The 24,517-nt window shown below is 50.6% G+C and overlaps 11 protein-coding genes across 11 annotated transcripts; 6 read left to right on the top strand and 5 right to left on the bottom strand.

The window, feature by feature from the left end:
* Positions 1-285: 285 nt before the first annotated feature.
* PFICI_03921 (uncharacterized protein) lies at positions 286-1,332 on the top strand (the record flags this gene model as incomplete). The annotated part of the gene is made up of 2 exons (XM_007832502.1): positions 286-321; positions 382-1,332. 2 exons carry the CDS (start codon positions 286-288, stop codon positions 1,330-1,332), a joined length of 987 nt encoding a protein of 328 aa, XP_007830693.1.
* A 582-nt stretch (positions 1,333-1,914) lies between these two features.
* Positions 1,915-2,755, top strand: PFICI_03920 (uncharacterized protein; the record flags this gene model as incomplete). Its single annotated transcript, XM_007832501.1, has 2 exons — positions 1,915-2,000; positions 2,071-2,755. The coding sequence occupies 2 exons, from the start codon at positions 1,915-1,917 to the stop codon at positions 2,753-2,755; spliced, it is 771 nt and encodes a 256-aa protein (XP_007830692.1).
* Positions 2,756-2,942: 187 nt separating this feature from the next.
* PFICI_03919 (uncharacterized protein) lies at positions 2,943-4,435 on the bottom strand (the record flags this gene model as incomplete). Its single annotated transcript, XM_007832500.1, has 5 exons — positions 2,943-3,627; positions 3,683-3,898; positions 4,005-4,060; positions 4,117-4,219; positions 4,272-4,435. 5 exons carry the CDS (start codon positions 4,433-4,435, stop codon positions 2,943-2,945), a joined length of 1,224 nt encoding a protein of 407 aa, XP_007830691.1.
* Positions 4,436-7,574: 3,139 nt separating this feature from the next.
* Positions 7,575-8,358, bottom strand: PFICI_03918 (uncharacterized protein; the record flags this gene model as incomplete). Its single annotated transcript, XM_007832499.1, has 2 exons — positions 7,575-7,984; positions 8,043-8,358. 2 exons carry the CDS (start codon positions 8,356-8,358, stop codon positions 7,575-7,577), a joined length of 726 nt encoding a protein of 241 aa, XP_007830690.1.
* A 369-nt stretch (positions 8,359-8,727) lies between these two features.
* PFICI_03917 (uncharacterized protein) lies at positions 8,728-10,036 on the top strand (the record flags this gene model as incomplete). The annotated part of the gene is made up of 3 exons (XM_007832498.1): positions 8,728-8,848; positions 8,916-9,097; positions 9,152-10,036. The coding sequence occupies 3 exons, from the start codon at positions 8,728-8,730 to the stop codon at positions 10,034-10,036; spliced, it is 1,188 nt and encodes a 395-aa protein (XP_007830689.1).
* A 431-nt stretch (positions 10,037-10,467) lies between these two features.
* Positions 10,468-12,126, top strand: PFICI_03916 (uncharacterized protein; the record flags this gene model as incomplete). Its single annotated transcript, XM_007832497.1, has 1 exon — positions 10,468-12,126. The coding sequence occupies one exon, from the start codon at positions 10,468-10,470 to the stop codon at positions 12,124-12,126; it is 1,659 nt and encodes a 552-aa protein (XP_007830688.1).
* A 483-nt stretch (positions 12,127-12,609) lies between these two features.
* Positions 12,610-13,718, bottom strand: PFICI_03915 (uncharacterized protein; the record flags this gene model as incomplete). The annotated part of the gene is made up of 2 exons (XM_007832496.1): positions 12,610-13,359; positions 13,416-13,718. The coding sequence occupies 2 exons, from the start codon at positions 13,716-13,718 to the stop codon at positions 12,610-12,612; spliced, it is 1,053 nt and encodes a 350-aa protein (XP_007830687.1).
* Positions 13,719-14,877: 1,159 nt separating this feature from the next.
* PFICI_03914 (uncharacterized protein) lies at positions 14,878-15,952 on the top strand (the record flags this gene model as incomplete). The annotated part of the gene is made up of 3 exons (XM_007832495.1): positions 14,878-14,992; positions 15,049-15,344; positions 15,401-15,952. 3 exons carry the CDS (start codon positions 14,878-14,880, stop codon positions 15,950-15,952), a joined length of 963 nt encoding a protein of 320 aa, XP_007830686.1.
* Positions 15,953-16,243: 291 nt separating this feature from the next.
* On the bottom strand, positions 16,244-17,962 carry PFICI_03913 (uncharacterized protein; the record flags this gene model as incomplete). The annotated part of the gene is made up of 6 exons (XM_007832494.1): positions 16,244-16,546; positions 16,603-16,792; positions 16,861-16,909; positions 16,965-17,682; positions 17,757-17,897; positions 17,960-17,962. The coding sequence occupies 6 exons, from the start codon at positions 17,960-17,962 to the stop codon at positions 16,244-16,246; spliced, it is 1,404 nt and encodes a 467-aa protein (XP_007830685.1).
* Positions 17,963-19,991: 2,029 nt separating this feature from the next.
* PFICI_03912 (uncharacterized protein) lies at positions 19,992-22,303 on the top strand (the record flags this gene model as incomplete). Its single annotated transcript, XM_007832493.1, has 8 exons — positions 19,992-20,039; positions 20,089-20,868; positions 20,930-20,963; positions 21,019-21,139; positions 21,195-21,215; positions 21,274-21,650; positions 21,701-21,875; positions 21,928-22,303. 8 exons carry the CDS (start codon positions 19,992-19,994, stop codon positions 22,301-22,303), a joined length of 1,932 nt encoding a protein of 643 aa, XP_007830684.1.
* Positions 22,304-22,372: 69 nt separating this feature from the next.
* Positions 22,373-23,525, bottom strand: PFICI_03911 (uncharacterized protein; the record flags this gene model as incomplete). Its single annotated transcript, XM_007832492.1, has 5 exons — positions 22,373-22,580; positions 22,633-22,729; positions 22,794-23,050; positions 23,136-23,433; positions 23,504-23,525. The coding sequence occupies 5 exons, from the start codon at positions 23,523-23,525 to the stop codon at positions 22,373-22,375; spliced, it is 882 nt and encodes a 293-aa protein (XP_007830683.1).
* Positions 23,526-24,517: the final 992 nt, after the last annotated feature.

The raw sequence follows: 24,517 nt of genomic DNA, 5'->3' as shown, positions 1-24,517 counted from the left end.
GACGAAGGTAGGTTTTTTAGTTTTTTTTTTTTTTTTTTTTGGTGATGAGGATTGCGCCGGCCAAATCACTATTGGTGCTGTCTGTATACATGCTCGGCCGAGACGGCGAGGACCGCTGGTTCCCCACCCGAACCACCTTGTAAGATGGAAGATACCTGCACCGACAATCTATGGCGTTTTGGTCACGGAATATTCAAGTGGTAATATTTTATCGAAGTCTTCCAAAGTTCAAAGTCGGTGTTCCTCTGGTAGTAATCTGTGGTTTTGTGAAGCGATCCTAGCAACATGGCAACAAAATATGAAGAGCGTCCGATCCCCAAGGTACGCAAACATGGTCATTTCAATTCAATTGCCATTGCCTGTCTAATAACTCCGACATAGATTTCCTTGTCAAATTTCGATCAACGAATCGATGAAATCACCCAGCAGCTATGCGCCGCCGCCGAAGATGTCGGCTTCTTCGCCATCGTAGACCACGGCATTCCGCAAGCTGACGTGGACACCATGTTTGCGACTTCCCAAGCCTTTTTTCAGCTGCCCGAGCCCGCCAAGTGTAGCGTGCCGTGGAGTCCCCAGAACGTCGGTTACGAGTACAAGTCCCAAGTGCGGCCATCCACGGGTGCCGCGGACCAAAAGGAGTCGTATCAGCTGCAGTTTGGCGAGAACATGGCCGACAAATGGATCAGCGACGAGAACTTGCCGGGATTCAAGGATACCTCACTGCAGTTTATGCACCAACTCCAGGCCGTCTCGAATCAACTTATGGTCTGCCTCGCTCGTGGCCTCGGATTTCCGGATGAGTATTTTGTCCAGGCGCATGACGTGCGACGTCCCAACTCACAGTCCACACTGCGTCTCTTGCACTACTTTGAGACACCCAAGGACGGCGAAACATACCACCGGGCAGGCGCACACGTGGACTGGGGCTTTCTGACACTGCTCTTCCAGCGCGAGGGCCAGTCGGGCTTAGAAATCTGCCCCGGCCGCGAAGTCGTGACCGAGTGGGCCTCTGGCGAGGCGTGGACCAAGGTCGCATTCGAGCCCGGCAGCATCATTTGCAACATCGGCGACCTGCTCATGAGCTGGTCCGACGACCGGTTCAAGAGCACGTTTCATCGCGTCAAGGCACCTGAGGAGCCTGGTGACAACTGGGGCGAGAGATACAGCATTGCCTTTTTTAACCAGCCGTGCAAGGACGCTCTTATTCAGGGCCCCAAGAAAAAGTACCCCATGGTCACGGGGGAGCAGTTCACGGCAAACGCAATGGGGACATACTACAAGGCATTGCAAACCAAGCTCAAGGAACAGCAAAATCAAGCTGTCAAAGTGTGAATGATGAAGCCGACACGCGCAAATTTACTTGAGCACACTGAGCAACGATAGGTGCCCAAAAAAATCTACGGGGCCTCTAGAGTCCAGTCGAGGCCACCTAACCAAACCTGCACCTCATCAGAACGAAGAGGCGAGTACTACAGGTAAAGATACATCACAATAGCCATCATACCGCGTTACTTGAACTCTAACAAGAAATTATCACGTCAATGAACAATTGTAACCTCGCCGGCTCAATGGATGTTTAGCCAAGCGATCCGATTAATGCATGCGGCAATATTAGCGAGCCCGACTCGCTATTGGTGGATTTATTTGTGATTCGCGCTTTTTAGCAATTAGTCTCGGTTCAATGTTTGATTCTCCTCTATTTATTCTGATTGACGATGGCGATTATTTTTTCATATAAAGTATTGATGGTTTGTGAAACGGACGGTTTTCGCGGTTGTTACCATGTATATAAGTGAGGTTGAACAACTCTTGCCTATACGATAATTTGTCGCATTGTTCTACAAGCACTAAATTATTTCATCTTATCCTTGACATAAACAACGGAATGAAAAGTTTGAACAATTAATTGAAGCCATGAAATCTATTTTCATATTTGCAGCAAGCATACTGCTTGACACCGCTGTTGCAAGTCCGGCCCGTACAACAAATGATGTGAAAAGGTACGCTATTGAAATGGGGAGGAATCACAAGCACGAGACCATGTTCTACGCCTTACTAATATATATATAGATCTATATCATCGCAGCTCGCATATTTCCCGGCTGCTTCTCCTGTCGGAACTGGTGTCATCATTTGTCCCGGCGGAGGATATTCGCACCTGTCTCTCGTCAAAGAGGGATCCACCCCGGCCGCTTGGCTAAATGACCTGGGCATCGATGCATGGGTTCTCACCTATACGACTACAGCGAACCAGTCTGCTCCTCTGTACCCTACACCGCTTGTGGAGGCACTTGATGCCGTTGAGTACGTCAAGAGCCAAGACGTGGTTACCAAGCTGGGCATTTGGGGCTTCTCGGCTGGGGGCCACCTCGCCGCCGTAACCGTCACGAATCCCGCGGCCGACCTGGACTTTGGCATACTGGCCTACCCCGTCATTAGCATGGGGGAATACGCGCACAAGGGCTCCCGCGACAACCTCATTGGCGCCAACGCCAGCGCCGAGCTCACGTTCAACACTTCGGCGCAGAACCTGGTCAGCTCCACGACGCCGCCCACGTTTCTTTTCCACACTGCAGATGATGCTACCGTCAATGTCCATAATTCTCTCCTCTATGCCGCTGCTATGGCCAACTATTCGAGGCCGTTCCAAACTCTTATTCTCCCGGATGGAAGCCACGGACTTGGACTAGCGCTGGATGATGCTCAGCGGAATTGGACGCCTGAGTTGGAACGATTTATCACGTACTCGATTTAGATTTTCATATGTTTTTATTTCTGTAGCACTTATTCTTCCCGTGATTAGTTGGCCATAGCAGAACTATCACGATGCGCGCTCATCTATGGGACTTGGCCAAATAGAGGTGGTTTTAGTCTTGGCCCAATGACCCATGTTCTTTGATCGCGGAATTGTCTCCCAAGATCCTTTTGATATGTCGTCAAAACTAGATATGTGCTATACCACTGAAAGTATCATCCGAACAATCTCGGATAAACCACCCAGTAGAGTCCTTGACTACCTGTCCCTCGGGCGTGGTAATCCACAACCGGCTCGAGCCATAATCTATGTCACAGTCACAAAAGCCGAGATCGGCGTTAGAGTTTACCCACATGTAGCGGACAGGCATGACTTGGCCGGCCGATAGTGTGATACTGACCGCTCCGCTCTTCCAACGGTCCCTCCAGGCGAAATAGTCGGCATTTTTATCACCCCACTTGTTGTAGGCAAGGTCGCCGTGCCAAAAGAAGACCTCGTCCCAGAACTCTTGCAGCGGGGTGCTAAAGGTATACGTGCCTGCTGTTCTCGCCAAAAAGTAGCCTGCCGCGTTGATGCCTCTCCATCGCGCCGTCATGTTCCTCCCGTCGAGGAACATGGTCTGGGACTGGATATCAATGTCGAAATTGAGATTTTGTATGGTGCCAGAGTCAAGAATCTTGTGAGACCTTAGATCATCTGCTGCGGCAATATCTTCACCTCCCGTGTGAATTCGATGATCAAAAACGCCAAATCTGAGGCCCTCTGGCGATAGTTTAGTCGGTTGAGCCGCCAAGCCGCGTGTCAATGTCGTTGTAGAAGTCACTGTCTGGAATACGGTCGATTGTACGACCCTTTGGGCAATCCAGGTGCCACTTTTTTGCTAGAGTCAGATGAACTGTGTCGTATCATGAACTCGGGGGAACATACATTGTGGTAAGCGGCCTGAAGGTAGCGGTTGATAGGTGACCTACGATGCCTGATTGCACAACGATCTTGGTTATTGTTGGACTTGGGATGGCCAGACAGGAACACGCAAGAGAAACTGCTGGGTCAGGCCAATCGATGGGAATGTTGGACGGCCGCAGAAACCCGATTTCGGCGCGGTATGATGACGTGTCTCTTTTCGTTGGAACTTGGTGTGAGCTGTAAGTCATAAGCTTAGTGAGGTCACATTAACCGACAGTCCACAAATCGTGGCTGGCTTCTTGGGCAGATCCACGGTTGGTGAAATCATTCAAGGAAAACCTACTAGCAGCCTTGTAAAACCGTAGCCCCAGCTGACGCTGATATGATTCTCGACACAACCTGTTCAAGAGTTGGTCTCGCTGCTCCGGTGAAGATATAAGTAGTAGCCTACTTACACTGGTTGTCCGTAATGTCAAATCATCTGCCGTAACTGTAACAGTGATTGTAGCAAAAACCATTATCGGATTATCTGTGACGGTGACAATGCTGTTCTTGGTTCTATTTGAAAGTCAGTACGATTGTTAATCTGTGAATATCTGCGATATCTGACATGGTTGTCGTGCCAATTGACAAATAGCCGATGCAGAATGGGGTAGCTGCTGCTTCCTGCCTCAAATTTATCAGACGAGCGTGGTGTGCCGCACAAAATCGAGTATTCACTGCCTCGGCCTGGGCTGCAAAGGCCAGGACTGCAAACAGAATTTGGGTCAACATGATCACAAATGAGGTCGTTCGTGACTTCAATCCATGTTGCCTACTCCTTAGAAGCAGCCAACCTCATATTACATCGCGAATTCAAGTATCCTCATGACAATGGTGGTGTATACGATGCTTTCGTGTTGTTATCTAAGTGCGGGTCATCACCTTGTTCAGCCGCAGTAGAATTGAACCTTCGCGGCTTGGAAGACTCCCGGCAACTAAGCCACGAGTGAATGAAATGAAATACACGGGATACAATTGTCTCCCGAAATACGAAACCAGCCACAGCAATGCGCAAAATCGAAAGCGAAAATTGTTGCATAATCCAGACCAGACTCGCGAATAAACAATTTTCAGGGTACCAGTTTGTTCATGTTCAAGACTAATAAGATTGTGTTCAAAGTCAGATTAGTAGGTCCAAACACCAAATGTGCGCAAGTCTGTTTTTCGTTGGCGCATTTTCAGGTTGAAATCAATATATAAATGCCTAAGTACCTAACAGCCTAGTCGTATACTGATTCTACCAGTAATTGGCTATCGATAACTACGACCCCGCGACAGTCGCGAGATCGATTCCGTCCGCGGGACTCGGGCCCCCGTTGGTTGCAGAGAACATACGGCAGTTGTCGTTGTTGTCTTCTTCTATGTAGATGATGCCAACGCAATCAGAGGTCAAAGAACATACATCGACGCAATTCCGGAAGTTCGGAGCGAAAAGTGCCCCCGACGGGTTATAACCGATTATAGAGTTGCATTGTATGTTGAATGTCTCACCGCTGGCGGCCTCGTACGTTGGGGCAAGATCCTGACAGCTTGTTGCAACGACCTTTTGTTCAGTGCCAAGTCAGCTTATTTTCGCCCATACCACTCAAGCTTATAAGGGGGATACAAAGTATTTTAGAGAATTGAGGGGCTGCGTATGTAACGAGTTTATATGACATTACGAAAGTCTGAATATCTTGACTTACCGTGGCTATCGCTGTTGTAGTAGTCGTTGTAACTGTACTGGCGGTGATCGTGCTCGTCGTCTCCGTTGTTGTCGACACCGTCAAAGTCGTGGTTGTTGTTGTAACAGAAGTTGAAATGGTACGGATGGTGCTCGTCACAATGTTTGTGACTGTGCCAGAAGTGACCACGGTCGTGTCGGCCGTTATGGTCGTCGTGGACGTCGAAGTTGCTGTGGACGTGGACGTGGAAGTCGCTGTGGCTTGGTAACAGGAACCTGTGGTCAATAATGTTAATCAATGGCACTTCAGGCTTTGAATTTCAAATCAACTGTTGAATATTTGATAATCCTCTGCTAGTGATGATATCATAAAGCATCTTAATCTGTGATAGTAGTCTAGCTACCAGTATAGAGCTTCACTTCTAGTCTGCTAGCGCAGTGGCTAGATGCGATAGATGGATACAGATCACTTACAGTATTTACTCGCAGTTTCGGCTGGTGCGGACAATAGGACCTGATAAAGCTCAGCTTCGGGATCTTGGGAGTAGTCATTATTGGTCGGACGAGTCGCGATATATCGGGTTGGAGTGCTGTATCCGTCAGGGACCGCGATATCTGGGAGATTATTCTCTGATGCCCATTCGTTCGATGGATGTTCTGGTAAGCTGTAGAATGGCTTGTGGGGACTACTATGTGGCGCCTCGTTTAGGCCCCAACTCCGACTACCTGATGGTGGAACGCCAGAGTCGCCCTTGCCTGTGAAAGTGGGTAAAGGATCGTAATGCGATTGGTGAAAAGGTGGTTCATGCCCGAAAGTATGAAAAGACGACTTGATGGGCGTGGGTGTCTGTTTCTTGGGGCATCCCGCAGATCGCTTCTTTGGAATGTCCGTGATAGTTGATACTACAAAGATTGTGGTAATTGTTGTAGAAACGGAGGTTGAGGTAGATGTAGTTGTAGTCAAAGTAGTACTTGTGGCCGTGCTTATTGTAACCGACGTACTAGTCGAGGTAGATGTCGTCGTCGAAGTTGTGGTAGTCGAAGTGGTTGAAGTGGTGGTAGCAACGGCATCAGAGACCGACGTCTCAGTGACAATTGTAGTTATAAGAACAAGAGCTGTTTCAGTTTCAGTTTTAGTTTCAGTTTTAGGTTTATGATATAGATTGGAACAAAATTCTTGCGCCCAAGGATCTTGAGCGAGAGGAGAAAGCCGGAGATAAAGTCCTGTTTGGCATGTGTCATCGTCAGAGTCGAGCGCAAGCGCAGCACGACAAAACAATGCCGAGGCGCTGATGATTCTAATGAGCGTGGAGCATCTCATTTTGAAACGCGATGAGAGGATGAAGTAACGCACCGCCATAGAAAGCAGGGCCAAGACAAGACTGCATTAGTCCTCAAGCACCCATGTTATAAGTGTGCATGCCAGTCTCTAGACTTGACAAATTTCTTAAGCCGGACGCCAAGAGGCTCTACAATATCTGCCGCTCAATAATACTGGGTGTCAATCTTCGTGCCTCTCGTTCCGTTGCATTTACACTAGAGCAATCTCCGAGTAAGCCTTGATGATTCCGCTATATATCGACACTGAAATCATTGCTGCCGCTCCAAAACGAATCATTGTCGACTAAGCTAGGTTATATAATTTGAAAACCAATAGTGGCATTGAGAAAACTACGTTTGTTGATGTTCGCTGGCATACCGGGGCTCGCGGTTCAATAATTGACTTTCACGGCTAGTGGACGGGCCGGCTGCTCTGAATAAAGGTTCGGCCTCAAAGGCGACATGGCGGCACACACATTTGTACATTTGTCGGGCGGCAAATGAAGGATACCTCTAACAACGCTCTTATCCTCTACATCAGTGTTCGGCAGGTCTGCAGTCGCTATCACCTGGTTAGTGTAGTATGTTGTTTTTGAGAACACAATGTGGCCTATGTATCGGCACCGCTTGAAGGCTTTGAGGATGATTACTTAGTCATCGGAACCGTCCTCATTGGCTGGTATAGAGCATGAAATACACTTTTCAAGCATCGATGCTGTTGTTGTACAGATCAAGTTGCATAAAAATTCCAGTAAGATGACAATTGCACAATATCACGTTTGGCGAAACGGTAGAAGTATTTAATGGAAAAGTGAGGAATCATCTTCCGGCAAGTAGTGCTGCATTACTAGAGTTTTAATGATTAAGATTATGCGGGCAAATCCCATGTCACGCCGTGGTGGGCGTATTGCTGCAAGTACTTCCAGACCGACTGCACCCCTCGGGACAACTATAGCTGGGGTCATACTGCCACAAGAAATAAGGATCCGTCTCATTCGTTAGTACCTCGCCAATGAGCCTGGTCGTAGTACCCATGTCAAACGATTGGCGAAAGACTTCCATTGACCCGATGCGAATCTGGCCCCAACCCTTTTCAATCAAGGTGTCGATACTCGTTCCATATATGTATTCAGCAAAGCCAGACCACTGGATTGCAGATGCACACATTGGGCAGCTCTCGGCATTCGTGTACAACGACAGCTGGGAGAAGGCATCAAGGGCTTCTGCTGCCGTCATATTGTACGGGCCAGACGGGTCGGTAAAGATTTCGCTGCAGTTTTGGATAGCGGCCATCTCACCTAATATGCTTTGTAAGTACCAATGGACAGGGGAAAAAGAAGGCATGTAGAGACTTACCGTGTAGTGTCGGGTTACCAGTGACCTTGTTGGTATTGGCACCAATGCACACCAAATCCCCGAGTCCGTCGACCGTGTGGTTCACGATAACGGTGCCAAACGCAGCGAATGGGCACGCATCACCGAGCACATCAAACAAGGCCTGATTGGCCTTGCGCATCCAATACGCCCGGGTACTGTATGGGATGCCGTTGATGGAGAGTCCCGGCTGGCTCATCGGAGCCTGTTCCGACCGGCGGCCAATGCCACCATGGTGCTGATGCGTCCAAGCCAACGGCAGGGTGGCCGCGAGAACGAATAGAGATTGTAAATGCATTGCAGGTGACTTGTGTTGTGGATGGTTCAATGCAGGAAGGGGGCTGCAGAAGGTGCAGGACTCGCAATGCAGCCGTGCACTGTGTAGTATATCATTCCGACATGCATCATTTCACTTTGTTTGGTTCTTATCTGGCCTCGGCCGAGGTGTTTACCGCTATCCCCACCACCACTAGTCATTCGGGGAGCTCCGACTTGTGCTCCAAGACAACGACGATATGATATGCAAGTAATTGAGTATGGATTCAATTAATTATCCAACGTCCGGCTTTATAATACTGCTGACCGATCGTCCATGGAGTTGGTTACAATCCAGTCGAGCTGAATTCGCTAGTTACGTCCACTATAGTCCGCATAATCTTTAGTCACTATGGGTTCCATAATTGAAAACACTCCCACTCTTCTCCAAGTTTCACCACTGCCACAAGAAGATGGAAAAAAGACAAACTTTGGAGCAGTTGTGGATGGCTTGGATTTGAACAATATTAGCGGTACGTGCTTCGAAGAAAAAGTATGTTCCAGATCAGTGGGATTGGTTTGGCTGATTGTATCGTCCAGACCGTGATGTTCAAGCTCTGAAGGAGACTATTTGGAAGCATAAAGTGATCATTGTCAGAGGCCAGAAAAGTTTACAGCCTGTGAAACAATGGGAGCTGGTTACGCGTTTTGATCCCGACGCTCCGCAGGTCCACTCCCATGGCGACGTGAAAAGCTTCAACAAGTTTGGTGGCCTGCTTTCGGTGCGTGATTCCGCAAAAGTTTCATCCTATGTATAAGCACTTACCAATGTCTAGAAAAGCCGCGACGTCCTAGGCATCCCAGGCGCTGAGAACGTCCGGCTGATCGGCAAAGGATACCAAGGAGCCGACCACTACGGGATCAAGGACAAGACGGTCAAGAAGCCTCTGAGCCATGACTGGCATGCCACAAAGCTGTCGCAAGACGAATTCGACAGTGGCCATACCCGTTTCCAACGATGGCACATTGACGCGCCATTGTACGAGCGCGACCCGGCGTGGTTCACCACTTTGCGCTGCATCAAGCGCCCGACCGAACCTAAGGTTACCGTCCATTGGGATGACGGGTCGGGCCAGACCATGGAAGTTGAGCCCGGCCTGACGGCCTTTTTCAGCAACGTCCAGACGTACGAGCTCATGACCCCAGAGGAGCAAAAGGTGGCCGACCACAGCTGGGTCGAGTACGCACCGAGGCCGTACACCTGGATGGGCGAATGCCGAGGCAACCCCAACGGCCTGGGCGTCGCCTCCGAGGGACGCGAGAAGAGTCTCGAAGAGCTCGGAGACTGGGACCCTGCTCACGTCAAGCGCTATCCCATGGTCTGGGTGAACCCCGTCACTGGTGAGAAAGCTTTCATGGTGCATGGCATCTGCGCAAGACGGGTTTTCCTGCGTTCGTCGCCCGATGAGGAACCGAGAATGGTCGACGACGTGGCCGAGATTAGGCGCTGGTTAAAGCCCATTCAGGAGCGAGTGCTGAAGCCCGAGTATATCATGCTACCGAGTGTTCAGGAGGGAGACATTGTAATGTGGGCCAATTGGCAGTGTTTCCACACTGCTGTAGATTACCCTGACGCGTATGGACCGAGGACGATGCATCAGGCAAATATCGGTGCATCATCTGCGCCTGTAGGACCAGTTCCCATTCCCGTGCTGGCTTGAGCGTTTTTAACATTCCTCTGTGGGTATAATTGATGTCTTTGATAATTTGCATTTTGACTTCAACTCATATTCCAAATTATTCAAGTTTGTTGATGTGAATGCGAATGATACGACGGGGAAGAGTCAGTGGTAAAGGCCTAGACTTGAGAAGTCCACGGGTAGTCGCGCGTTTGCCCCGCTAATGGCGTGCGCCGCCTGCGTGTGCCCCTCATCTGCCGTCAGATAGTACCAGGTTACAGGCCTTTCAGCCTCTTGAATGGCCTAAGCATGGCATGACATTGTCAGTCAGTTTGTCCAGCATAAAGATCGTGCCGCAAATCAGCAGCCGCGTTCAGTAAAGACACCATTTGGTACCCAGCCTGGATTGAATCGACTTGCAAATCGTGCATCTTGCATTGCATCAAGTCGAATAGTACATTTGTAACCTCCAAATGGCAGGCGACACATATTATGACCTTGGCCATTACCGTCGGCCAGTCACGACGGTTGACGAGGAAGCCCGGCTTTGGTTCGATCGCGGACTGCTATGGAGCTATGGGTTCAATCATGAGGAAGCCGTCAAGTGCTTTGAAAAGGCCATTGCCCGCGACGGCAACTTTGCCATGGCCTATTGGGGAGCTGCGTACGCATTGGGGCCCAACTACAACAAGCCCTGGGACTTTTTTGACGCAACCGAGCTCGAGACTACCGTGCAGAGAACTCACAGAATGGTGGAAGAAGCGACGAAGTTAGCTGGCACTGTATCGCCGGTAGAGAAGGCCTTGATTGACGCGCTACACTTTCGGTATCCTCGAGAGCATGCTGATGGAGACTTCCCCATCTGGAACAAATATTACGCCGAGGCAATGGAAAAGGTTTATCAAGAGTTCCCCAATGACCTCGACGTAGCCACTCTGTGTGCAGATGCTCTGATGAATCTGACTCCTTGGCAACTATGGGATCTCCAGACGGGCAAGCCAGCTGATGGAGCTCGTACTCTTGATATCAAGAATATATTGGATCATGCGATGGCGTTGGACCGTGGCATGCAACACCCAGGATTGCTCCACCTCTACATACATCTGATGGAAATGTCTCCCACACCTGAAGCTGCGAAACCAGCTGCCGACTCTCTGCGCACTTTGGTTCCAGACGGTGGTCACCTCAATCATATGCCCACACACATCGACCTCTTACTTGGCGACTATGACTTGGGGATCCAGTCAAATCAGAGGGCCTTTGAAGCAGACGAAAAGTTTCTAGCTCGCGAAGGACCGCTCAACTTCTACACGCTCTACCGGATGCACGACTACCATTTTTGTATATATTCCGCAATGTTTGCCGGTCGGTCCAAGGTCGCGCTCGAAACAGTCACGCGGATGGAGAGCTCCTTGTCCGACGAATTACTGCGCGTCGAGTCGCCGCCCATGGCAGATTGGCTCGAGGGCTTCCTGGCCATGAGAGTCCATGCTCTTGTGCGCTTCGGCCGCTGGGAGGATATTGTAGGCTTGGCTTTGCCTAAGGATCCCAAACTCTATTGCACCACGACGGCAATGATGCACTATGCCAAGGCCATTGCATTTGCTGCCTTGGGCGATATAAAGAATGCCGAAAAAGAGCGAGAAAATTTCTTCGTCTCTCAAAAAGCTGTTCCCGAGTCTCGCATGCTATTCAACAACAAATGCGTCGATATCCTCAAAGTGGCAGAGGCCATGATGGAGGGAGAAATCGAGTACCGTCGAAAGAATTACGAGGCAGCATTTGCAAACCTCAAGGAAGCCATTGCACGAGATGACGGACTGCCCTATGATGAGCCTTGGGGCTGGATGCAACCTACTCGTCACGCGTATGGCGCACTCTTGATGGAGCAGGGTCACTACGAACAGGCTGCCGGCGTATATGCCGAGGATCTGGGGCTTGACAATAAACTTCCGCGCGCCCTTCGCCATCCCAATAATGTGTGGGCACTGCACGGATATCACGAGTGTATGGTAAAACTGGGGAGAAGGGAGCAAGCCCAGAGTATTGCATCGAAACTGGAAAGCGCGCTCAAGAAGGCAGACGTACCCATCAAGGCATCTTGCTACTGTCGCCTAAGCGCAGTCCAATAATCTGCCTGAATAGGATAGACCATAATAGACTGTCGATCGAATGACATGACAGATATATGTGCTACGGGACGTCCATCATTTCACCGCCAACGACCAAACGAAACAGTGAAGATTGCTATAGTCAACTTCGAGGTTACTCTGAGAGCGTGTAGAAACATTGAGGTGCATCTCAGGTTGCACTCTACTTGCCTAATTCGGCAAATAGCTGACGACGACAGAAGCTCTAGAATGAATCGGAGGACAGCTCACAAGGGGTCAAAGCACCGATATACTCGAGTATAAAATGGTTGCGTGCTGCCAAAAACCCCACAATTGACTTCTTTGGGTTTTGCCCGTTGCGCCTACAGTAGACTCGAGTTTTGTCTCGCTTCCGAAACATGGCTTGCCAGCATGATGACGCATCTCGCTCGTACGCCTCCATGATGATATCAAAGTAGTGAAAATGGAATCGCTTTTTTAAATTGGAATTTGATCAATAAATGACTATGACAATGAAACGCCCATTTCCTTGGCCACAGTCTCAAATTTGGACTGGTCATAGGGAGAGGCCTCATCGGGCAGCACAACGCCCGAGGCCGAAGCTCCAGCAGTGTGGATGAGGTGCTCGATACCGGGGCCGTTGGTAAACGAGTACGCCCTCACAAACCTGCTGCCGAAATCAATCTTGAAAGACTGGCCGGCGGCAATGACAACCGTCTGACCCTCGCGGACCTCGCTCCAGGCACCGCTGCCCTCGCCCTTGATCTGGATGCGCAGCAGACCCTCCTGCACGCAGAAGCAGTGGTCAACAGTGGGGAACGCGACCCAGTGCTGCGCAAAGGCCGAGGGGCCGTACACCTTGGAGGACTCGAGCGAGGTGATGGCAAACTTGCCGCTGCACTGGCTGGCGTTGATGAGGGGCCGCGACATGACGCCGCCGAGGAGCCAGCGGGGACCCGTGTTGGCGCGCAAAAAGTAGGGCTCGAGGGGCCCGCCCAGGACGTTCTCCGAGGCCTGCCACTCGGCCACCTCGGGCGGCTGGTAGCTGCGCTCAAACTGCACGTCGAACCGGTCCTTGGCCTGCATCAGCTTGGGGATCAGCAGGCTCTTGAGGTCCCGGTCGTCCGTCTCGGGAATGATGAGGCCCTTGTACTCCTCGCCGACGTAGCGGAAGAAGTCGATCCAGTCGCCTGGTGCCACCAAGCCCAAGGTCTCTGTGTGCGGGCCCAGCAGCTCTGGGTTGTGGATTACCGTCTGTGACAGTGATTAGCATGCGGGACATTCGGAGAGGATCGCGACATGAAACTTACCGGTGGCACATAGGCAAAATCGCCAGGGCCCATTATCCTGCACTTGTCTCCGTTCCAGAGCTTGAGATATCCCTTTGTGACGAGGAAGACGTCGTGGGCCTCCTTGTGCCAGTGGAAGCCGGGCGCATCCGACAGGACGGCGCCGCTGGTGAAGACGGCGATGCCGCCATTGGTCTGTTTCGACGAGGCGAGGATGCGGAAGGCGCCCTTGCTTCCCGGCAGCGTGATGCGCTCGCCCTCGAGCTGGTCAATGATGTAGTTTGTCCGCTCCTGAGGCGGCAACGACTGCAGCGGGATGCTCATACTGCCGGCTGTATTATTTTTACTCTGGCTGTGGATGATGAAGAAGAAGCAAGAAAAAGAATATCTTTTTAATGTCGGCGCAGTGCTTCTAGGAATCTAGTGGTGCAAAAGGTGTACCAACAAGACGATACGACAAAAATTTTGACACAAATCGAGGATTTCAGAATATACCAAAAAAATCACACCTTACTCCAAGATGCGCGCCCCTTTTATTCAGGATTCTCTCTACTACTACTACGTTTTGCTCTACACCGACGAAGGTCACCGGCCATCTGACAAGTTCCCGAGTACCCCACAGCTTCCGAAAAACGCCAAGATTGGAATCCCTCTGATGACTCGTGAGGGGTTCGTGGGAACGCGTGGTGTGTCGAAGGGAAATGCCGTGCGCGAAGTGGAGTTGGTTGTCGGAATTGCCGGGTGTGCTGAACTCTCAAGTCCGTCCTCCTTCGCGAAAGGGTAATATTGTCCAGGGACCAAGGCGTAATGGGGCTGGGGGGGTCTGGACTGGGGGGTCTGGACCTGGACTTTCATCCAGGCAATGGGGAATGTAAATCCAGTCACTCGGACTATGGAATTGTCGCAGGCTGAAGGGTCCAATGTCTGATCAGCTCAGAGTTGTATTATTCTCGAATCAAGAAGACTTGGCTGCATACGATGAGATCATGAGAGGTCAACGTCTGGGACCTCAATGGGGAGTTCTCTACGATTGATATTACACGCTGCGTAGAGTATGTGTCAATTGGCAGCAGTGCTGGGCTTGAATGCAATAGCATCTAACCAATAGATGGAGCATTATGTTCCCTATTAGAATAGGGCATAAGAATTAGCATGTACTATCGCTGACGCTGCGCGGGGTGGTTTTGGTACCACATTTTCCTATGGAGTCGTCCGTCGCAAGACCGAGACTACCGAGCGGCGTTGCCGGCGGGTCTACCACCACTTGTCCGTCTGTCTTTGCTTGCATGGTCACCGGTGCTATTCCTACCCCAAGAATACCGACGCCGCTTAGGTAAACCTCAAGTTGATATCATTTCATTTTATTTCGCTTCCATTCCATGTGCCATTGAGGACATCTGCGGGTTGACAAGGTCTGGAAAAGTCAAGAGCCAACCAAGGAACTTTATTTATCTCCGAACATTTCAGCATAGGTCCGAAAAACATGGCCTACACAAAATCGAACCGCCTTGTCTACAAGGTGTTGGATGGGCAGGAAATCGATGTTGAAACCTATCTGCCAGCGACTGAGAAGAAGGCCAGCAGAGGACAGCCCGTCAGTAAGTGATGCACCAATCTCATACCCATGAACTCGCAGTCTTACACTCTGGGACAGTCATCGATATCCATGGAGGTGCCTTTATGCTGGGTGCCTCGGGCATGGTGAACAAGGACCAGGTCGAGGATTGCCTGAGCCGTGGATGGATAGTATTGGTCCCCAATCATCGGTTGTGCCCGCAGGTCGACCTTCTGGAGGGACCCATGAAGGACTGCCGTGACTTATTGGCTTGGATCTATGATGGCAGTCTGCAGAAGCAATTATCGACTGTTCAGGGAGACGAGTTCAGGGTCGATCTCGATCACGTTTTCGCATTTGGCACATCTTCTGGAGGCACATTGGCTCTCAGCCTGGTATGTTTAATTGAAGCTAAATGTCTACACTCACGTTTCCTAACCATTGCATTCAGGGCTTTGGCGTTCCGCGCCCCGTGGCTGGAATCTTTGACATGTACGGACCTTGCAACTTTGCCGACCCGTTCTGGACTAGTCCCCTGCCGCACATGCAGGCGAGGCTGCCGCCGCTGGCCGCCGACTTTATCGCCAAGATTTACGACGAGAAGCCGGTGCCCATCGTGGGCGGCGTCTCGCTCGAGGGCCAGGCGACGGGCGGTCCCAACTTTGGCGATCCGCGGGTCGCCTTTGCCATGACCCAGATTGGCAACGGCACCGTCATGGATGCCATTTACCCGTCCAAGGACTGGGCAAAGGTCGACCCGCTGCTCAATGTTGATGGTGCCTCGTTCCCGCCCACCTACATTGTTCACGGCTTGGCCGATACCATGGTGCCCATCAGCCTGAGCAGAGACTTGTATGCTGTATTGCAGCAGAAGGGCGTCAAGTGTGAGATGACTGAAGTGCCAGATGAGGAGCACACGTTTGCTGGCAAAATGAAGGTTGGAAGTCAGACGTGGGACCTCCAGCGGAAAGGGTTTGATTTCTTGGAGAGTCTGATAGTCTAAAGTCGCGGAAGATGATATTTTGAGTCGCGACTCCTATATGGGAAGCTGGACGAGCTCAAGCGATAAGGCCCAGAAGATTATTTTAGAAAAATATATTCCCATTGAGAGGCGCACGTTAGCCACTACAAGCCTACTGATTGATAGGTCGCCAGTATCAAGTCAGAATGGAAAATAATGATCCAGTAGTGTCAGTCATTTGCGATGAGAGATGATAAAACCAAGAATTATGTTACATCAATAACTCCTTGTATGCGCTAAAATCATTACACAACAACGCCATGACGCTTCGAACTATATCGACATCCGTGACATTCTCGACTTGATCCACGAGGTCACTCTGCCAAGCACTGGCACTGGAGCGACCCAAGTCGTGGCGCAGTCGGCTTCCACTTGCTTGTTTTCAGTGAATGGACTTTCCTTTACGGCATCAGCCACCTCCTTGAAGGCATCGTAGCCATACAGCCACGGCTGCACCTCTGGACATGTCCATCGGCTTGGGAAAGGTCCGCTGAGCTTCTCTCCATCCATGTACTGACGGAAGATTTCATCACGTGCTTGTTGCTTGGGGCCATCGTGCATGTGGAAAGACTCGCGCTGCAAGGAATTGTGAGTGAGCATTCGCTTAACGGGAGGCATAATGGCCAACGTACCTGCTTGAATGTTTCGCGAACGATAGCCTCACCCCTGGCTTTCCGCAGCTTCTCGTACATCTTCAGAGCTTTGGGCAGCTGCGCCTTGGAGTTGATGTGGCCCAAGAGACTTCCAAGCACAGCTCCGTCCTCAATTGCCGAGTTGGCACCTTGTGCCAAATACGGCAGCATGGGATGGCAGGCATCACCGCTTCAAAAAGTTGTACCCATTAGCCGACGTTCTTTTCCGTCATTGCAGCATGTCTGAGGAATACTTACACAAAAACAAAGTTGGACTTGTCATTGACCCATGAGTCGAGCTCCTCTCCTAGGAAGAATGTTAGTCTGAACCACAAAGCTGATCAGGAGCAGCATCTACTCACTGTGCATCAGTTTCCACTTATCAACGTCATCGACAAGATCAAGGAACCTTCCTAGGATAGGGTCCCAGTCCTTGAACAATGCCTTCATCTCTTCAATGGAGCCAGACTGCTTGCTCACACCTTCCGGGAGATCATCCGGCACCAAAAGAACAATGTTGTACATCTGTCCAGCACGGAGCGAGTAACCCACAGCATGGGCGCCAGGACCGATCCAGAAGTGACATGACGGATACTTGACCCAAAGTCTGAGTTCTGGATCTTGAATTTGGTCGAGATTAAGCACGACTCTGTAGGCCAGGTCGCCAGTCGGGATCGGTGGGTCATTTCTCCCCAGCAGACACGCCCGACTCTTGGACCACAAGCCGTCGGCAGCGACGATGAGGTCTGCTCTGCCTTTCAGTCCTGAGACACATGTAATCTCGGGTATGTCAAAGTCGATAGACTCAATCTTCTCGCCCAGGTTGAACACGACACCGAGATCCTTGGCCCTCTCATAAAGGGAGAGCTGCATGTCGACACGATGCAGATCGATGAAGGGAGCACCGTATTTTTGACGAATGTTCTTATCAAAGTCCTTTTCCATGGCGAGAACCTCACCCGAGTACCGGTGCACCAGCAGAGAAGTGGGCTCTGCTGCAGATTGCCACAATCGATCTGGCAGTCCCCATTTCTGCAGGATCCTTGTGCAGTTAGGGGTTACCTGGAGTCCAGCACCGACCTTGGGAAATGCATTTCAGTATATGGGACGAAAAAGAAAAGATAACCAAATTTCTAGGTAAATGATGAACTCACCTCGAGGAGCTCCTTGGCAGATTCATATACGGTCACGTGGTGTCCGGATAGAGCAGCTCCAATCGCAGAGGCCAAACCACTCAAGCCGGCACCGACCACGATAACGTCCAACTGGACGGGACTCTTTCGCTGTTCTTGCGCCTGTGATTGGTGGTGAGTACTATTGCCGAGTTGTATATCGGATGCGAAACCTGTTTACTGACCATGACTGCCGAGAATATGAGCTTGTGATGAAAGCAGCAGAGGAACAGACAGCAAGAGAGTGAAGTTTTGAGTTGGAACCCGATAAATGGTAGTTGACAGAGGAAAGGGATTCCCGTGAATGCCTTGGCTCTTGCTAGGATGCTGCGTCTATGCCCCCACGCCACCCCAGATTTCCCCCCAGGATAATGGGGGAAATAAATGAAACCGACAGCTGCTCAGTTAGGAAGTTGGGGAAGATTGCTCGGAATTTCCGGCCCCTGTGTTGTGGTTTTCCCCCCGGGCGGCAATTCCGGGCCCCGACACTTTTGGCGAGGGTGTCAAAGTTCGAGATCTGGATCAGAGGCGTTTCTTGCCGCGGATGATCCTGCAGGTTGGGGTAGTGCAGAAACGATTGTCGGGTTCGACAATGACCGACATGCGAGACAGGCACCACCAGCTTTCAATAGGCTTACATGATATACCTTCGAGATGTGTCCTCATTTCTCAGAGAGGCGCAAACAAGGTTGGTTTCTCGTCTCCCGAGGTTGCACTTCCAAACAGATCGTTGGGTTCAGTACAATCAAGTGTCGAGCGGTAACTCCGTAGACTCGCTTATTTCACATTGCATCTTCTGTTTTCTTATACCTCCTATGTCAATCTATTTTGCCCTAGCCTTTCGTGGCGTTGCGGCAGGAGTATATCGTGGTTTGTACCTGGATACGGTATGGCACACTTGCCTAGAGGAAAGCAGCGGCAGTCGTTTTCGGTATTTGTACTCCATTGAACAGCTAATAGGTGGCAGCTATCCGATGCCGTGAAATGCCAATGATACAGTCGCGAATTGCAATAGCTGTCGTAGGCTGGAGCACGAAATAATGGGACGGCTTCAGATCAGCCAGCTACCTAGCATCAAGCGGGCCACTAACGATGTGCGACGCGTCAAGCGAGCATTTGTCAACTTCAGCAATATTTTTATGTGCAGCCGTCAAGTAACTGCTTAGGTAAGTAAAGTATGCATGCTTCTCATGCCAAGAATGACTGTTGCTTCAAAGCCGAGTCTGAGAAGTGTTGTATCGTGTTCGTAAGAGCAGATAGAGAGAGAGAGAGAGAGAAAGACTCTGACGACAGAGCGAGACGTGGATCGTTTTACCCTCTCATCTTATTCCTGAGGTCGATTGTCACCTTGTGCAAAACAAAGACGGACAAGGTCGATCAGTCGGACCGATGCCGTCCACTGTATGTATGCACATGCATGCATGCAACCTGGGCGGTGTCTCGGGGTGCAGCAACTCAAGCGTGACTTGACTCAACTGAGGCTGATGACCTTTCTTTTGGCGGCGGCGTTTTGGTTGCTTCTTGGGCGTCTCTCCGCATTGACGAAGTCGACCTTGTCCAGTGTTTCCTCTACCCCACATTATTTCCCCACTCCCCTAGACCCCTCTCTTTCCCCCTTGGCTCGGGCCACGTGATGGAGACCGTGTTCAGGGCACGATCCAGATTGGGTTGGGTGCGATTGGATGGAGGAGGCGACATTACCTTATCCAAATGCAGGACAGACGGAGTGCGGCGCAAAGGCAGCAGCAAGCAAGGCAAGCAAGCAAGCAGCAGATATTCGGACCCCGACGAGTAACCACACTCCGTATGCACAATTGCGCGCGCGACACCATTAGACAAAGCAAGCAATCCAGAAACATACGATCATCGTGAGACGCGCTGGCTGTTGGCTGCTGCTACTGCTACTGCCTACCACCTAGTTTTTGCTTGCCCATGCTTCCGCCTTTAGATTGCCGCATTTTCGGACGCGATGGACCGTCCCAGTCCGCGCCCGCCTGTCCAGAACTCCAGTAGTAAAGTCCGGAGACCCCGGGCTGCGCGGGCCTGCGATGCTTGCAGGATCAAGAAGAACAAATGCGACGATTTGTATCCATGCACTTATTGCCGAAGTAGGTTTGCTCCCTTGCTGTAGTATTTCAGTCAACTCTCATCTCATCGAGTGTGACTTCCGAGTCCAGTCTGCGACTAACCTCTGTCCTCCTCAGACCACAACATAGAATGTGTCTACCGGGGTCAAGATTCAGGCAGGAGGCTATTCACGCCAGAGTGAGTGCTCATTCACTTCCATCATGTAATACCAACAACACATGACAAGACTGAACACTCCACTAGCTATGTGAGACATCTCGAAGAACAAGTAAGACGGCTTTCCGCATTTGAGGCACAAGCGAAAGCAGGGCAAGCAACGACCTCTCAGCAGCCAGCACCGCTCGTGGCTAAGGATGCTGCACCATCAGCCTCCAGCCCTGCGTACAAGGAAAACGAACGTCATGCATCTAGCAGCTATGACGCAGATTCCCCAGCCTCGCTCCGCCTAGGTCAGGCATCGGGTCAGGAGATCTCGGGCATCAACAGACATACTCGCAATGTCGAGTTCTATGGCAGCTCATCTTCCGTTGCATTATTGTCCCAGGTCCAGAGAGCCGGCGATGAGCCGGAAGAAGCACGGGAGGACCAAGACGGAGAGGCTCTCGTGTCGAATCTACACAACCATGCATTCTCCCCCGCGGTCGATGCCGCCCTCGGAGGTCAGCGCCCGGGACGGGTGACACATTATCCCCAATGCCAAAATTTCATCATGAACTATTTCACAAGTCTACATTTCGTTCATCCCTTCTTGGACAAGACCGAGTTCTTGTCTCGCTGTGAACAGCTGTGGTCGCAGGAAGGTCATCATTTACACACGTCGAGCTTTGCGGCACTTTATTACAGCATTCTCTCGTTGGGCGCCTTGGTCGGACCTAGGGAGGAAGAGCCCATCGGTGGCATTACGAATATGCAGTGGAGCAGGACTTTTTTTGACGAGGCCATCGCACGATGCCATCGGCTTGGCATGGTAACTGACTTGGACATGGTACAGTGCTACTTTATGCTGGTAAGTTACATTGTTTCTCTTCTTCCGCAGGTGCACCCAAATGTCTCATCAACTTCAATAGTCCAAGATCTGTCAAAATGAGTTGAATGCTCACTGTAAGTAATTATCCACTAGATCAAGCATGTTGGCACTAGCTGACTGACTTGACAGGGTCGTATATGTATGTCGGCCTGGCAGTCCGGACAGCATTGGCAATGGGCATCAATCGGGAGCCGAGCCCTCAATCAAAGAAGCCAGTCTCTCAGCTGAAGGCTGAAGCTAGAACATGGTGGTAGGTTCTAAAATATGCTTATCGAATCACCTTGGCAGTAGCTAACATGTAACAGGGGCTTGTACTCACTGGAAACGTAAGCATTCATGCCTGGCCGCCGATGACCCAAATCTATGCCTAACAACCGTGTACAGTGAAATGTCATTCGCCATGGGAAGACCAGATACACTTGGAGCGGATCTATACCATAATCGGAGTTTCCCACTCATTGGTAACGACAACTCTGGGTCCATGCCAGACGACCATTTCGACCCACCCCAATGCGCCATCATCAAATCAATGGTGGATCTCAGCAGAATCACCAGGAGTATTTGCCTAGACATCTATTTACCAGAGACCATAACGCCTAGAACAGTGGCTCTCGCATACCGGCTGGAGCAAGATCTTGACAAGTGGGTCGAGGGCCTACCAGATGCCATCAGACCCAAACAGGCGACAGGCGAACCTGTGTCCTTAAAGAGTGTTCGTGATCCTCAATGGGCCAAGCGGCAGCGGCTGGTCCTAGGGATAAGTGAGTGCCCTACAAAGATCCATGTGTGCTTCTCTAACGTGAGATTACAGGATACCACAATTTGCGCATACTTACGTTTGGCTCACTATTACTTACGTCATCTTCAAACGACCAAGGTGCATTGCCTGGGCTTCGTGAAGGCGTACAAAAATGTCTAGACTCGGCAAAGCAGACTATTGATACCATATACATCACATATCAGCATCATGACTTTTTCCGCACATGGTAAGTTCACCCTCCGCGTTGGCCATTGATATAGTGAGCTGACATATTTCAGGTATTATAACACTACATACACCGTCTTTGCCGCCTCCGTCATTCTAGTATACGTAATGAAAGAGGCAACAGAAGCAGAGATGGATCCATTGCTTCGCGTGGTAGCAATGGCTATTGAAATCCTGGAAACTATGGATGAGTGTGTTGTCGCACTCAAGGCGGCGAAACTTATGCAAAGAGCCATCGACAAGGCAAGAAGAAAGTTTTCTACTGAAACGCCACCAGCTGTCCCGCCCGCGGTAGATGCCAACGAGGCCATGCTGCATCTCAACCATTACTGGGGACCACTCAACCTTATTGATGGAGAGATGGATTTTGATTTTGCTTTCCAGCTTGATGATATGGACGGCTCGAATCCAATGTTCTTACAACAATGAAATAGCGGAAAGTCATGTACAGGTTTCCCAGGCAGAGACGGACCAATCGCAGTCCTCGTATGTCCTAGTTCATGCTTCATTTTCAAAAACATTAATGAGAGTCCCAACATGGGGACTGATTTTGACGTCAAACCTATCTCCATCTTGCAGCGTGACCTTTGGGCTTTTCCCAGCACCGACGCCAGCAGGCGTTCCCGTGATGATGACCGTCCCAGCAGGTAGCGTGGTTCCCTGCGACAAGAAGCTCACCAATTTTGGGACGCCGAAAATGAGATCACTTGGGTCCCGGTCAGTATCTTATTGTACCAGCCAAAAACGAAGAGGCTTACTCGATTCCACTTTCCTGCACAACTTCGTCGTTCTTTGAACCCTGGATTTGCAGCTTTGCCGGGTTAGGCACAAGCTCCTTAGAGGCAATCACGGGACCTGGAAAAGATCAACTTAGCTCCAGTTGGCAGTCTCTAGAAAGTTACAGCGGCATATTACTCACCAATAGGACATGAGCCATCAAACCCCTTGGAGTAGCACCACTGGGTCTGAGCAAACTGCGCGGCGCGGCTCGACACATCGTTGGCAGCCGTGTAACCCAGCACGTAGTCCAGAGCTTCAGCCTCGGACACGTTCTTGGCCGTTTTGCCGATGATGACGGCGAGCTCGGATTCATAGTCGCCCGTGTTAGTCTCCTGCGTCGCTTTTGGCAGCACCGTCTTGGCGGGCCACGGGTCGCCTAGGGAGGTGTTTGGCTTTCTTGTTTGGTTGTCACAGCGTTTAGTTATATATACAGCCTTTGTGTGCCCCACGCGTATAGGAGAGCGGAAAAAAAGAAACTCACAAGAACACGGTCGGCACATTGGGAATATCGCACTTGGCTTCCTGGGCATGCTTGACATAGTTGAGGCCGATGCAGCGGATGGTCCCGACTTCCTCGGGGGCCAAGGGCGAGAGCACGCGCTCGACAATCTCGCGGCCCCCGGTCTTGGATCCGGGCTTCAGCACCGAAGCGCCGGAAAAGACGTGGGCGGCTATTTCTTCACGTCGCCATAGTGCGGCTCCGACGTCGATGGTCTCGGACTCGGGTTCCCCGATCAGGACCTTGGACGGGTCGGACTTGGGAACGAAACGAATGAGGCCTTGTAATTGTTCGGATTAGTTTTGTGTGTTGCTTGTTTTGGGTGGATTGTAGCTGGTTGGACGGCTCACGTTTGAAGGACGGGATCGACATGTTGGATATATCTTGGTACGTCCTTTTGGGCAAATGCAGCTTCTCGTCGAGTTGAAAATAGATTTCAATGGTCAAGTGAATACAAAAGACTCCCTCGACTCCCGAAATATTCAGGTTAGAATACCGCCGTAGTTGTATCCGGTGGACATCCAGCATCCCCCACTTGCCTCCGCCCGGGCGGAGCTCCCCCCATTTGCATGCAAATGCAGGTATAATAATATGGAGTGGCGGGGATGATTGTTGACGGAGCTCTCTCACCCGGATGTCCGGGGACCAGTGCTCAGGGTCTTACTCATGGCTATTGAACTAGAAACGACACATGAGGAGATTCCAGACGTCGTTTCAAAGTGTACAAGCCAGACATTCGGCTTCTGCGGGATCGAGCTTCGATCTCTAGACGACATCAAAAGCTATCTAGGGAATCACGGCGTCAGAAATCGGAATCTGCGGGACCAAAGGAAAACAGAGCCTGCGAAGAGTATCGACTGGAAGCAAGCAAAACTTCTGTTTTCTCTCAAGTGAAATTATAATCACAAGTGTTAGTCGGCCAGCAGTGTTTTTGTCAAGAGATGATGATAGAAGGAGAGCTGCCGATTGTAGATGAGCCTATGACGACTCAAATCTACCTGGTTAATACAAACAAGGCTCGTTGACTACACGTATGGCAATGTTTTAGCTATGTAGAAGCGCCGTTTGAATGAAAGCAAAAAGGGAGATGTGCAAATAACATTTAGCGCTCCCGAGTATATACTACCCTCTGAATAGCATTGTTCAAATGAGCTTTATGCTGGTGCGATCATACCAGCAGTATTCTGCTCGGCCATTCAAACGTCCTGTAGTCCGCAATCTGTGACATAACAAAGAGCTACCCAGGTAAGTAGGTAATTATACACAGGCGTCTGGACTCGGCTCGAAACGTGCAGATTGGCCAACTCCGAATGCCTTGATTGCGAAACAGATTGCATTTGCAGGTGCCCAGTGTCCCGAGGTGG

Source organism: Pestalotiopsis fici, assembly GCF_000516985.1.
Source record: "Pestalotiopsis fici W106-1 unplaced genomic scaffold PFICI_Scf_2, whole genome shotgun sequence".
Taxonomy (NCBI): domain Eukaryota; kingdom Fungi; phylum Ascomycota; class Sordariomycetes; order Amphisphaeriales; family Sporocadaceae; genus Pestalotiopsis; species Pestalotiopsis fici.
Note: the sequence above shows the minus strand (reverse complement) of the source record. Positions and strands in the feature narration are given on the sequence as shown.